The sequence below is a fragment of the Ceratotherium simum genome, chromosome 4, assembly GCF_057802395.1.
Source record: "Ceratotherium simum simum isolate JZ-2026a chromosome 4, ASM5780239v1, whole genome shotgun sequence".
Classification (NCBI taxonomy): Eukaryota; Metazoa; Chordata; class Mammalia; order Perissodactyla; family Rhinocerotidae; genus Ceratotherium; species Ceratotherium simum.
In genome coordinates this window covers 45,923,088-45,937,500 of record NC_141903.1, presented here as the reverse complement: position 1 = coordinate 45,937,500, position 14,413 = coordinate 45,923,088, and the positions used below count along the sequence as shown (strand labels likewise).

At 34.1% G+C, this 14,413-nt stretch overlaps 1 protein-coding gene across 1 annotated transcript in view; it reads right to left on the bottom strand.

The window, feature by feature from the left end:
* The window catches only part of FBN2 (fibrillin 2), a 235,238-nt gene that overhangs the window by 147,045 nt on the left and 73,780 nt on the right, over positions 1 to 14,413 (bottom strand). The window contains exon 7 of the mRNA XM_004420246.3: positions 9,765 to 9,890. Coding sequence (XP_004420303.1) covers positions 9,765 to 9,890 — 126 coding nt within the window. The remainder of the gene's footprint in view (positions 1 to 9,764; positions 9,891 to 14,413) is intronic.

Here is a 14,413-nt window from a genome sequence, read left to right as displayed (position 1 = left end):
GGATCACTGATCACTCAGCAGATGCTTCTCCACCAATCTAGGGGGAGGGCTGGGTGACACATGGCCTGGGATGAGGTGAAGGACACCGTTTACCGTAACTGCAGAGTATCAGGCTCTTTGTTCCCCGATCAGGCACCAAGCAACAGTAAGTGGGAACAAGGCCCTGGCGTGCTGACGTTGGTGTGACCTAAGCTGCTTACACAAGAAATCAATCATAATAGAAACGTGAATGAGTCACCTTTTAGAAATAAATGGATCAAAAGAGAGGATAAATATCTCTCTGGAAAATCAAAATGACCCTGGCTCCACGGTGTAGCTCTGCGTATGCTGAGCATAAACAAGGGAAACAGTGGGCTCTATTCTGAAGGAGATACCTGGTAGGACAGCGCACAAAGTATGCACGTCTGCAAGCGTGCTACTACTCACCATAGGAAGAACCAGGAAATGAGGCCCATCAGTGGGAAAGTGGATGAACACATTAAGATACGGCCACATAATGGAATACCATACCCTATGCTAAAGAACGAACTGGAAAAACATGCAACTATTTAGAAAGATCATATCATTATAATATTAAGTGATAAAAGTAAGTTTCACACACCGCACTGAACCTTTTTTTGTAAAGTTAAAGAACTGAAATAATAATAAATGGAGTATCTGTAGGTGTAATAAAAATATATTTAAAAAAAGCAAGAAAATGTGGAATCCCAGATACAAAGTGATGGTTATGTTGCATGGTGGGGGGCGGGCAGCACCATGGGTAGATGTAGGTAACTGTCATGGTTCTAGTTTTTGTTTTGGTGGTTTCATGGGTGCTTATTACATTATTTAAGATTATTAAATAAAAATAGGCTCTGGGTAGAATAATAATGAGATTATGTCATGAAACAAATACCATGATTAATACAATTTTGTGCACCTGAGAGCTAAAGGGGGCAATGGATATATAGATATAGATATATGTGTGTGTGTTTGTGTGTATATGTATATATATATGGAGAGAGAGACGGAGAGACAGAAACAGAGAGACTGAGAAGAATAAGCAAATGCAAACACCATAGAGTAGAGAATGATTGATCTGTTTTCTACTTTGAAAGTCCTAACCCGTCTAATTGCAAAGGAGCAGCCTGTGTTTTGACTCCTACATCAGTTCTAATCTCACTGGGCCATGCGGCTCATCTGTACTCGAGGACCAGGATTTTACCAACTTTTTACTTAAAGATGATTTAAGAACAACATCTCCTTTCTTCACAATATGACTACCACACACGACCTTTTAAATAATATTTGTATTTTTGCCAAAAGTAAATTATAAACAGCTTCACTGTATTTATCATCCCTGAGCTACCTCTCCCTTACTGTCTATTTTACTTCTACTTCAAGTCACTGAACATATTTTAATGAGATATTTTCCTTGACAACGATTAATGAGAGGACCATTCAAGTCACACAGATTTCATTTAATGCTTCTAAACATTTATGGACTTACAAAAGTAATGGTTTTAAGATTAAGTAAAATTCTGCTCAATTCCCAGATTTTCATTCCACGTTCAATAAGCATTAGATGTATATATGTTGTCTGCTTGGCAGCACGTAATGTGTCATGGACATCCTTAGTGTGCTGGAGGATGAAGGCTGCAACACCCACGGCGGAGGCTCTAATAGGTTTGCATGTACTGTTTCAGCCGCCAGGAGGGAGATAAGAGTCTTGCTACAGGAATTTGTTGAGAGCTTAACAAAGAAAGTAACAAATAAATGGGTCTTTTCCCCCCTTTCCTCTATGTTTTCAATTTTTTGAATAAATAATACATTTACATGGTTCAAAGTAAAAAACTCATGTTGTAGAAAAAAACTCAATGAGGAGTCTCCTTTCCATCCTTTTCTCCAAGCCAGTCAATTACTACCCCTAGAATATCAAATGACAGAGATTTTCTAATATCCTTCCTTGGACTTTCTATGCATAAATAAGCAAACACACATACACACACACATATACACTTTATCATTTTTATAAACGAAAATGTTTTACAACTTGCTTTTGTCATGTAATAATACATCTTAAACATACTTTTATATCAATATATAAAGTGTCCACGATCTTTTTCTAAGGATGAATAGTTTCCACTGTGTACATGCTTCATAATTTAACCAGTTTACAACTATATATTTTTACTATATTTTGCTATTATAAAAAAGAGAGGAGGAATAATCTTGTAAGTCCATCATTTCTTGATTGAGTATAGATTGGATAAATTCTCAGAATTAAAATTTATGGGTTAAATGTTACATACATTTATAATTTTGATAGCTAGTTCTAAATTGCCCTTTATAGAGGTAGTACCAATTTTACACGCTTATCAGGAATTTATGAGAGTGTCTATTTCCCAAAACCTTCATCAACACAGTTTTCCATTAGAATTTTTATTTTATCAAAGTTTATAAGTAAAAAATGATATCTCATAGTTTTACTTTGTACTTTCTTATTCTAAGTAAAGATGAGCATGTTTTAATAGTCACTGGTATTTCCCTTGTCAACAGTCAGTTCATACCCTAGAACATTTTTATTGGATATTTTCTTATTGATTTGTAGAATTTCTTTATGTATTAGGAAAACTTGTCTTTATTTGTGTTTTGAGCTGTAAAAGTTTTTATCATTTGTCTTTTATTCTTGCTTGTAGTGGGTTTTCTCTTTTATTGCTATGCAATTTATTTTATTTCATGTAGCTGAAATTACCAATCTATACCTCTATTGCTTTCAGGCGGAGTAACGTTCAAAAAATACTTTCTCAGATGTAAGACTACATAAAAATTCTCATGATTATTTTTAACACCACTATGTATCTTTTGTTGATATTTATATCTTTTATTCATTTAAGATTTATCTTGGTACAAGATGTGATGTATGGGTCCAAATTTATTTCTTTTCAAATGATACCCAGTCATCCCAACATCATTCACTGTATACTCTATCTTTTCTCACATTGATTTAAATGTTATATATTTGGGTTCTTTTACGATTTCTATTGTGTTCCATTGGGCTGTCTCTTTACATGCTAGTATCATAATAATTTACATATTTTAGCTTTTTAACGTGTTTTAGTATCTACAAGGGCTAGTTCTCTCCTCTTCTTTTTAAAATTTTTTCCAGTCTTGTTTTTTCATAGGAATGGTCGAGTATACTTGGTTATTCTAAAACTATTTCTTTAGACTTCTGCTATTGACCACCTTATATGAATAAAGATAGAATTAGTTCAGTTCCACTTATCCCTACTCTTGTTCTCCTAGACCTGCAATTTCAATTCTGAAGTCATAGTGAACGAATTATTTTAGCACAGTGGTACAGAAAATATAGTAAAAATCCATTGACTGAATATCTAATACATCAGCCATGAGAGGCAGTAGAACATATATTAGAGGGAAAGGTGGAATTTTTCAAGAATTAGCCCTTGTGGGCTAACCTCCCAAAAGGCACCATGGAAACCGGCTACATCCGAGTGCTTAAATTGGTCAATCAGGTAGAGCGCTGAGGTGCTGGATCTGGACTGAAGTGAGCCAACTGTCAGGTCATGCATCCACAACCACAAGGCTTGGACCCCTGAACCCTGATGCTACAAAGGGAAGGCTCCCCCACTCAGGTAGGCTGAGGTGAAGAAACACGACTGGAGTCAAGGTTCCATATTTTTTTCAGCCTCTCAATATCAGAGGAGAGAGACAATGCTTTTCTCAATCATGCAAACTCCACAGCCAGTACCAGGATCACTAGACTAGGTCTAATTCTGGTCTTTCTAGACCACAGGGCACTGCCATGTAATGCAATGAGCAAAGACAGAACTATACTACTGCTGCTGTCTCCATGAGTTTACCACTGTAAGTGCAGTCCCTGGGCTGGGGTGTGTGCTGCCGGGTCATCCACGCTCATTTGCTCAACAGCTCTGGCTCAGAGTGAAAGCTCTGGAGTGCATCTAGCAGGTTGGAATCCTGGCTCTGTTATTTCTTACCCATATGACCTCGAGGAAGTTACTTAGTCTCACTGTGCCTCAGTTTCTTTATCTGCAAAATGGGTTAATGATACTAATCAACCTCAATGCACTGTGTGATGATTTAATAAGAAAACTCATGCAAAGTGGTTTAAGTATTGTCTAGGATATTTTAAGCGCTCCATAAATATTAGCTTCTATTAACATGTTATTTTGGTGCACATAATCTGCTGGCAGAGTCACACAAGAAAAATAATTAAAATACAATATAAAAAGTGCTGTGATAGAGGAATAACTTATTTGTTATGGGGGCAGAAAGCAGGTTTGGGTTCAGCAGCCTGGGCTTTCTTATTTAAGGGAGAGAGAATTTATGTTTTAACTACAATGTTGTAAATTTCTTTTAAAAAGTGTTTAAAGGGGCCGGCCCCGTGGCTTAGCGGTTAAGTGCATGTGCTCCGCTGCTGGCGGCCCGGGGTTCGGAGCCCGGGAGTGCACCTATGCACCGCTTCTCCAGCCATGCTGAGGCAGCGTCCCACATACAGCAACTAGAAGGATGTGCGACGATGACATACAACTATCTACTGGGGCTTTGGGGTAAAAAAAGGAGAAGGACTGGCAATAGATGTTAGCTCAGAGCCGGTCTTCCTCAGCAAAAAGAGGAGGATTGGCATGGATGTTAGCTCTGGGCTGATCTTCCTCACAAAAAAATAAATTAAAAAAAAAAAAAGGATTTAAAAAATGATAGTTTTGTGGTTTTTAAATTGATGACCTAAAAAGTTTTATCTGTTTCCAATATTTATAATCTCTTTTCTTGAATCTCAATTTTAATATGTAGTTTTCCTTTTGGGAAATAGTCAATGAATTTATTATTTATTTTAAAGTTAATACATTTTTGGTAATATGAGTAAAAGCAAGTGCTTTTCAGTTTAGTACAGTTTATTTTCCATGGTTTATCAAAGCAGAGTTGGACAGCAGCTAAAGATACTGTGCCAACAAATTTCATGAGTTTCATGAGCATAAATAAATATATTTGTTGTCACAAACCTCAAGCAACTAAATGCTGTGGTAATGGAACAAAGCTGAATACTCTTCAGAATAAACTGCAAACAGCTATTCGACATATAAAGAGCCATTGAAGGGAAACTTTCCAATACAATCATGCTATTTTCCTGCCTCCCATTTAAGCCAGGAAAGAATAACTAGCTCAAGGAATGTTAAGGAAGGTATAGCCTGGAAGAGCGGATCATGCAAGGACATCTGGCACCTACTTGAGCTTTATCCCTGTGGACTGAAATTCAAAATAACATATTTTATTATTAAAAAAAATACTGGACAGTCTCCTGATATACCATTTCACATTATATTGATGTGTTCTGCCTCCCTTCTTCATTTAAATTAACCGGATATTTACATGACTGAATCTTTGAATAGAGTAAGTAACTGAAACAACCCTCCCTTTGGATATGAAGAAATAGTTTACTCCACCAAAGAATCATTTTGCCCACTGTATGACAGAATTAGGAAAAGATTTTGTAGCCAAACCGGCCCAGGAAAAATAGGACATGACTTCAGTAGACATGAGAGGTTTTATTGAATCTGGGACCCTAACAGAGTGAAGGGGGAAAATAACTGATTCTCCTTTAGACACACATAGAAAGGAATATTCCTTTCTGCTTTGGGCTCAGATGTATAGCTTGGACAGTAATCTACATCTGAATATGAGAAAAAAAATACCATAGGAAAATCCATCCAACCAATGATATAAAACAAAACAAGCATCAATGAGAGATATTGAGTTATATGTTTCAAACATTAAATTAGAAGATGAATGCCACCTCCATCATTTTTTGTTCATTTTAGTATAAACTATATATGTTCAAACTTAAATTTTCAGCAAAATAAGCCTTTCAGGATAAGATTTTAAGAAGACATCCCAATGAATAAGCAGAAGATAGTTTTTTCTTTTAAATAGAGAGCGAAGGTCCCTGACTTCAGAGGCATTACCTGCAGATGACCAAAGAGGGACAATGACACAAAGATCTAATTTAATGTTTATGCTCTTGGTTTTTGAATGGCAACCAGAGCAAAAGATGATTAAGAAAAGGAAAAAAAGTCAGATGAAGGAAAAAGCCCCATGATGAAGATCTCTGGCCTCTTTCCAAATACAATTTTAACTCTGGCCCCACATTTTACCTTCTTTTTGGACATTCAACCTAAGTCAAAGAGATTAACTTATGATACACTCTACTTCCAGTTAATCAACACATATTTTTTAGGAGCCTACAATATATCAGGAAGAGTTCCAGACTCTGGGATACAGCAATAAATAAGACAGAGTTTTTGTCCTCAAGGATCTTATTCAAGTGTTGGAGTAAGATGGTCAATAAACAAATACACACCAGAACAATCAAGAACACAATTTTTAAAAATAATAAGCTAACTTTGCAGTTTCTTATTCATGCTACCACCATTTTCCCAGTCATTCAGATAAAAAATGTTGGAGTTACCTTTCTTATTTCTGAAAAGACCTAGTAATTTAAAGACTGAAAAAGATTTCTTTAGAGAATTTCATTGCCATATGAGCAGAAATATATATGCTATAATAAAAACAGGAAGGGCATTATTTTAAAATAAATCCTCCAATACTACTATTTTTTTATATTTACATTGTAATCCACATAAGAAACTAAAATATCTTACCTTTGACAGTTGATCAAAAGTAATTGCTATGGATGTATTCTTATTTATTTATTTATTGCTGAGGAAGAGTTGCCCTGAGCTAACATCTGTTGCCAATCTTCCTCTTTTTGCTTGAGGAAAATTCTCCCTGAGCTAACACCTGTGCCAGTCTTCCTCTAATTTTTGTATGTGGGTCACCGCCACAGCATGGCCGCCAACAAGTGGTGGAGGTCCGCGCCCAGGAACGGAACCAGGGCCGCCAAAGCAGAGTGCGCTGAACTTATGGATGTATTTTTATTTAGAGCAAATACTAACTTTAAATTTCTGTAAATTTTTTACATTGACACTGTATAAACTACACATAAACTAACTATAATTCAACACCTGTCACTGAGTGTAGCAATAGTTTAGTCTTTCCAGACACATTTTGCTACCAATCACATTAGATAACTTTATATAAGGAAATACCACCTGATCTTTTACATAAAAGAACAATATTACCCAAATAAAGTCAATAATAGTCACTTTTAAGACATCCAAATAAATATGGCTTATACACAAAGTAAAGGCTTCATAAAACCTTTAGTGTTCAGATTCTAATCACCACTTCTTGCAATTCTGCTATTCCCCACCAGTCCCAAATACTAAATCACATAATTCTTTCTGGGCAATGGTTAGATGGATTTGGCTGCCTGGGCAGGAAGTAAGGAAAGAGACGACTGGATTCAGGGCTCTGGGTGGTGCCTATAATATGACATCAATAGCCCTCTTTCCTAAAGAACATAGACAAGTGTGAATAAAGAGTTGCACTGTCTTTCTCCCAACTCTGCTTTGGCTCTATATGTTGTTTTGATGACATGTGATGCAGAAAAGGCTCATTCTATTTTCAACTAAGAAATATATTGTTTGATGATTAATGGAAATGTCACAACCACTTTAATCAGTCAGTGGCTGTGCCTCCTCACCTATAAGCAAGCACTGTCTTTATTCCTAAGTCTACCACCCTTGGATCTAGTTTGGATGGTATTCCAGAAGTAAAAATTGAAGGGGAGTGACAAAAGGTTGAGCACTAGAATTAACCCAAAAAAAGCCAGGAGGAAAAATACAAAAAGTAGCAAGGATACAGCGGCACAATTCACACTTTCTGCAGATCCCCGACTCTTTGGTCCAATTCCAGTGCTAACTCAGATAATTTTTCCCATCTTCCAAGTACTTTTCTTAACATTTGTAATGTAGGCAGACTTTCATCATAAACATTGTATTTAAGTAGCATAAACTACTTGGACATTCTTGCTAACAGTTTCATAGAGAGTTTATTTGGTCTTTAAGATAATTAACAACATTTATTAGCTTCTCTTTTGGGGGGCATGAAATTAAGTTGTAATAATAATGTAAAGTGTATAAAATTATGAAGATTAATTTGGAGCTGAGTATAAATGAATTGGGGCAAACAGAAAATATAGGATGATACATGCTCCCTAAGTTCATGGGATTATGATTTCTAGTATTGAAACAATAGCATGTGCACCCTACTCTACCTCCTGTCTAATAAAATAGTTCATATTCCTGTTTGTCTTCTATAATTAAACTCTAGATTTTACCTTTTCCCATTTTTGTCTTCTACAGAGAATGACACAACCTTTTATAACCAAGCAACCAGAAATAACCCAAAATACTGCCTTTTGGAAAGGGAAAGAACAGAAGACTTAATTATATACACCAGAAAATGATTTTAGTTATTGAAGGTAAATGGGTCTAAATGAACTTGTGATATTTTTTTTCCACCGGAAGCAATTATAATATATGTTAAGTACTTTTAGTCTACTGAACTCAGAAAACACTCCCAATCAAGATCATAGTAGGCATAAGGAATAAATTCAGATTTACTGAATTTCCCATATACATTTTTCCACCTCAGATAAGCTAGACCGGCAAAAATAAATCTCTAGAATAAATTTTTTAAAAAACTTTGAGTAGATGAGAATGCTTATGTCACAAAAATTAGAATACGTATACTCTGTCGTCTTTAGAAAACTACCTTAGTTGAAATGAATTGATTTAAGTAATAACTGAAAAGATAAACACTATACTTCAATACTACTAGAAGCATCAAAATCATTCTAATATCCATGTTCATTAAAGCTAGACGCACTTAGAAGCTTCTTAAATTCAGAAATAACAGTAAAGCTTTTGATCATAGGTAAATAAAACAAGTGAATTTACTCTATTTGAGGAATGTGGATAGAAACTTACATTTCAATAGTATAATCCAAAACTCATATTCCCAAAATTTATTAGGGTTTTTTTTAAATAGATCTTTATTTGAGTAAGCTATTCTTTCACAGAATACCTGTTGTGGTAATTTCCAGATTCTCCCTGAGTCAATTATGCTTGTTTTTTAATTTGGTGGCCAGTCAAGCAACAATATTCAGTACAACAACTAAAATATTTATTTTATCATATATGACATGGTGCCAACTTCTAACGCATCATTTTACACATAACACTATATTTCACTTGGATTTCTCTTTACCCAATTTTAATTTTGATTTAATTTCGTTAAGTGAAATGAAAAACTAGTTTATTAAGGAAAAATATAAATGGCTGGATTACTCCTATTCTGCTTACAACATAGAAACTGAAATAACAAGCCAGATGCAAAATGATCATTGGCTCAGAAAGAGAAAGACAAACACTGTATGATCTCACTCATATGTGGAATATAAACCAACACATGGACAGAGAAAACTGGACTGTGGTTACCAGGGGCAGTGGGGGTGGGGGGTGGGCACAAGGGGTGAAGGGAGTCATATATATGGTGATGGACAAACAAAAATGTACAACCCAAAATTTCACAATGTTAGAAACCATTAAAACATCAATAAAAAAAATATATACTATTAAAAAAAAAATGCTCATTGGCTCTTTCCAAATCAAATACATTAAATACACAAACCAATACAAAACTACTCTAAGGATATACCTACATTTTACACTAAAATAAAGAATTATAATTGACTAATATTCTTTAAAATTCAAAACGAAGTCATGTTTTTCTTGGATTCCAAGTCAACATTTAGACATGTCCATCAAAGTAGAGACACTCACCTTCACATTTCTGAGTAGTTTCACTCTGCCTGTGACCAGCAGGGCATTTGCATTCAAAAGAGCCCACTGTATTGATGCAATTTCCTCCCTGGCATATCCCAGGAATAGCCTGGCATTCATCAACATCTGCAAGAAGAAAGTATTTTGAATACAGATACCATTAATTTTCAGACTATCTATATATATTTCTTTACTATATAGAAGAAATTCAGTTGTTCTCAAGAGAATGGTATTAGAGGAGGCAGGACCCCTCTGTTTGCATATATTTTAATTTATGTAAATGGTATGTTATAGATTTCATTTTGTTTCTTGATTTTTTCTTTTGGAATTTGGTTTTTAAAATTCATCTATGTTGTTATGTGGACAACCAATCTCTTGCTTTGATTTGCTCAAGAACACTTCTTAGTGTGTTCACTCTCCTGATGATGGGCACCCAGTCTACCTCCAGCTTCTCACCACCTCAGTGAATGATACAATGAATGTCCCTACTATGTCTCTTTATGGAGTTGAGTGACTATAGACTTTGACGACTCAAAGAGACTCTTTATCCCTTTGCTGTAGACCCAGAGCAGAATTACTAGATCAAAGAGTATACATACACCTAATATGAAAAAATAGTATCCAATGGTTCTTCAGAATGCCTGCAGTAATCTTCATAACACCAGCAATCTTCACACCTATGAGTAGTCCACACACCTCTACTGTTCATGAGGATTCTTGTGTTTTCTCTCCCCTCCCAACACATGAAATAACTATGCAGCGTCCTCATTTTCTTTGGCCTAATAATTATAAAGGGATAGTAATTATTAATCTTAGTTTTCACTTCTCTAATTATTAATTACTATGCTTGTTAGCTTTTAGATTTCCTCATCTGAAAGTTGTCTGTTTATATCCCTTAATATTGTTATACTGAGGTTGACTTCTTATTCTAAATTTAAAAACTTTTCTGTTTTAGGGGCCAGCCCAGTGGCGCAAGTGGTTAAGTGTGCACGCTCCGTTGCGGCAGCCCAGGGTTCGCCGCTTTGGATCCCGGGCGCGCACCGACGCACTGCTTGGCAAGCCATGCTGTGGCGGCATTCCATATAAAGTGGAGGAAGATGGGCATGGATATTAGCCCAGGGCCAGTCTTCCTCAGCAAAAAGAGGAGGATTGGCAGATGTTAGCTCAGGGCCGATCTTCCTCACAAAAAAACAAACAAACAAAAAAAATCTTTTCTGTTTTAGACATGACAACTATCTTCCTCATCCTTTAAGCTGTCTATTAATTTCATCCATTTAGGAACAGAAATCCTTAATATTGCTAAAATGAAAGTCAAGAAATTGTAATAAAAATTTTTAGACAAATAAAAGCTGAAAGTCTACAAGAAATGTTAAAGGAAGTTCTTCAGGAAAAATAAAAATGAGATGGAAATTATGGTCTTCACAAAAAATGAAAACCCCTAGAAATAGTAAATATATAGATAATTATAAAAGACATTTTTCTTATTTTTTAATAAACTTAAAGATAATTGATTGTTGAAAATAACAACAGAAACATTAATAATGATGATGTCTTTTGGAGTTAAAACACACATAGAAGTAAAAAGCATAAGCACAACAGCATAGAGGATTGTAGGGGGAAATGGAAAAATATTATTGTAAAATTATTACAATGTAAGTGAAGTGGCATATTATTTGAAAATAGACTGTAGTAAATTACATACCTAAAGACAAACACTAAAATATGAACAAAGAAGTAGGGCTAATAATCCAGTTGTGGAGATAAAATGGAATACTAAAATATACTCAATCTAACAGAGGCAGGCAAAGACAAAAAAGAGGAATAAAGAATAGATGCAAGAAACAGACAAGAAATAGTAAGATACAGATTTAAACACAATAATATTGATAATTACATGAAATGTAAGTGGTATAAAAAATCCAATTAAAAAGGCTGAGATACTCAAATATGATTTTAAAAAAAGGAAGACCCAATTTTATATTGTCTACAAGAAACCCACTTTGACAGAGAGAGCTTAAAAAGTAAAAGGATGAAAGAGGTATATTGTACTCATTAATCAAAAGAAAGGTGGAGTGGCTATGTTAATATCATACAACGCGTTCATCAGAACAAGAAATATTACCATAGATAAAGATGGATATTTCATAATGACAAAAGGGTCAATTCATTAAAAGGACATAATAATGCAAATGTGTATGCGCTGAGTATAAAACGTTAAACACTCAGAACAAAAAGTGACAGAGGTGAAAAACGAAACAGAAAAATCCACAATTATAGTTGAAAATTTCCTCATTCCTCTCTTAGTAACTAAAAGAACAAGTGGACAGAAAATCAGCAAGGATATGTAAGACTTGAACTACACTTTCAAACAACTTTCCTAATATACATTTATAGGACATCATCTTAAGCAGAATACACATTCCTTTCAAATGAACATGGAATATTTACCAAGACAGATGCTACTCTGAGGCTATGTAAAAAGACTCATTACATATAAAAGGATTAATATCATCCAAAGCATGTTTTCTAAACACAACAGCTTTAAATTAGAAATTAATAATAGGAAACATCCAGAACATCCCCATATATTTGAAATTTAAACAATACGCTTTGAAATAATCCATGGATCAAAGAAGAAATCACATGAAAAATGAGAACATATTTTAATTAAATGAAAATGAAAACATGACATATCAAAATTTGTGGGATGCAGCTAAAATGATGCTTAGAGGTAAATGCTTATATTACAAAGAGAGAAAGGTCTAAAATTGGTGATGTAAGTTTCCACATTAAGAAATTTAAAAAAGAAGAGCAAATTAAACCTCAAGTAAACAGAAGTAAGAAAGTAATAACGATAAAATAGAACAACTGTCAAATAGAGATAACCAATGACTACAAAACCTGGCTCTCTGGAAATATAAGTAAAACTGATAGATCTCTGTCAACACTGATCAAGAAAAAGAAGAGACAGAATAAATGACTGACCAATATAAGGAAGAAGAGTGGGTACATCACTACAAATTCTATAGAGATTAAAAAGATCAAAGGAAATAATATGAACAACTTTATGGTACTAAATTCAGCAATTAAGACAAAATGTATAAATTCCTTGAAAAACACAAATACCAAGGCTCACTCAAGAACAAACAGATAACATGAATAGACATACATCTATTAAAGTAATTTAATTCATACTTTAAAATCTTTGCACAAAGAAAACTTCAGCCCTAGGTAGCTTTACTGTTGAATTCTTTCAAACATTTAAGGAAGAAAGAATATCAGTTGTACACAAATTCTTGCAGAAAAGAGAAGAGTGGACACTGCCCTATCCTTTTTATTGGGCTAGCATCACCCTGACATCAAAGCCAAAGATACTAGGAGAAGGAAAACAATAGAATAATATCTATTTGGAATAGACACAAAAACTCTTAGCAAGTCAATCTTACCAATATATAAAAAGGTTATTACATCATTACCAAATGGGGTTTATCCCAGGATTTAAGGTTGTTTCAACATTCAAACATCAATCAATATAATTCATCATATGAACAGATTGAGGAAGAGAAAACTTATAATCATCTCATTGATGTAGAAAAAGCAAGTGACACAATTCAACACTCATTCATGATTTCAAAAATCTCAGTAAACCAGGACAAAGGAACTTCCTCAGCTTGACAAAGGATTGGTACAAAAAAATTACAGCTAACATATATAGTATAGTATAGAATAGACTAGTATAGTATAGTACAGGAGGCTTGGGAAAAAATCCTCTGACAGAGTTTTTGAATCTGTCATTTTATATTTATGTAAATTTGCCTTAATTTCTCTCTCTGTAATAGGTAATAATCTCTAATTCAGTAGATTTTTATGATAAATAAACACTGTATATAAAAATAAATGTAATATATAAGTTTATGCAAATTTATGTTATCTATTCAGATTGACAAGCTAACATAACAGATTTATTAATACTATATCTTTAATTACGAAATAATTTCATCGTAATACACATTAAAGACACAGAACAATAGAAAATTAAAGAGATAACCATTGAAATAAGTTAGCAGTCTGTTCTTTTAGACTTTTATTCACACACAGTCAGAGTGGTGGTCTGTTTATTTAAGAAGAATAAGATGATACTCAAGTGTTGTTTTGCATCTTGCTTTTTTCCCTTAAAAAATATTTTGTGGATACATCTCTATGTCAGTATATATTGATTTACTCTATTATTTTTTGGTAGGCCCACAAGTTTGGTGTATCTTAGTATGTAAATGAGAGAATTCAAGCCTACAAAAGAGCTTAGCATCCTCATAATTACTTCCTCGCTTTAGCTGTCTATAAAACTAATTACAACAGTCCAAAGTATTTTTATATAGTAGATTTCATCATCTCACTAAAGGATATCTGATTCAAACAAAAAACAAGTAGAATGAAATATTTGGCAAGAAGTTTATATATGAACAGTTTAATTCAGAACATTTCAAACCGCATTATTTTTAAAATGTACTACGTTTCCACCCTCATTACAGTGTGGTATAAAACATCCCTAGAAATCTCTTTTCCTGGCAGATAAATCAGAGAAAGAACATCATGATATAAGCTGAAAAATGAGGCCAAACCTATAAATCCCTTAATACTATTCATAAAAT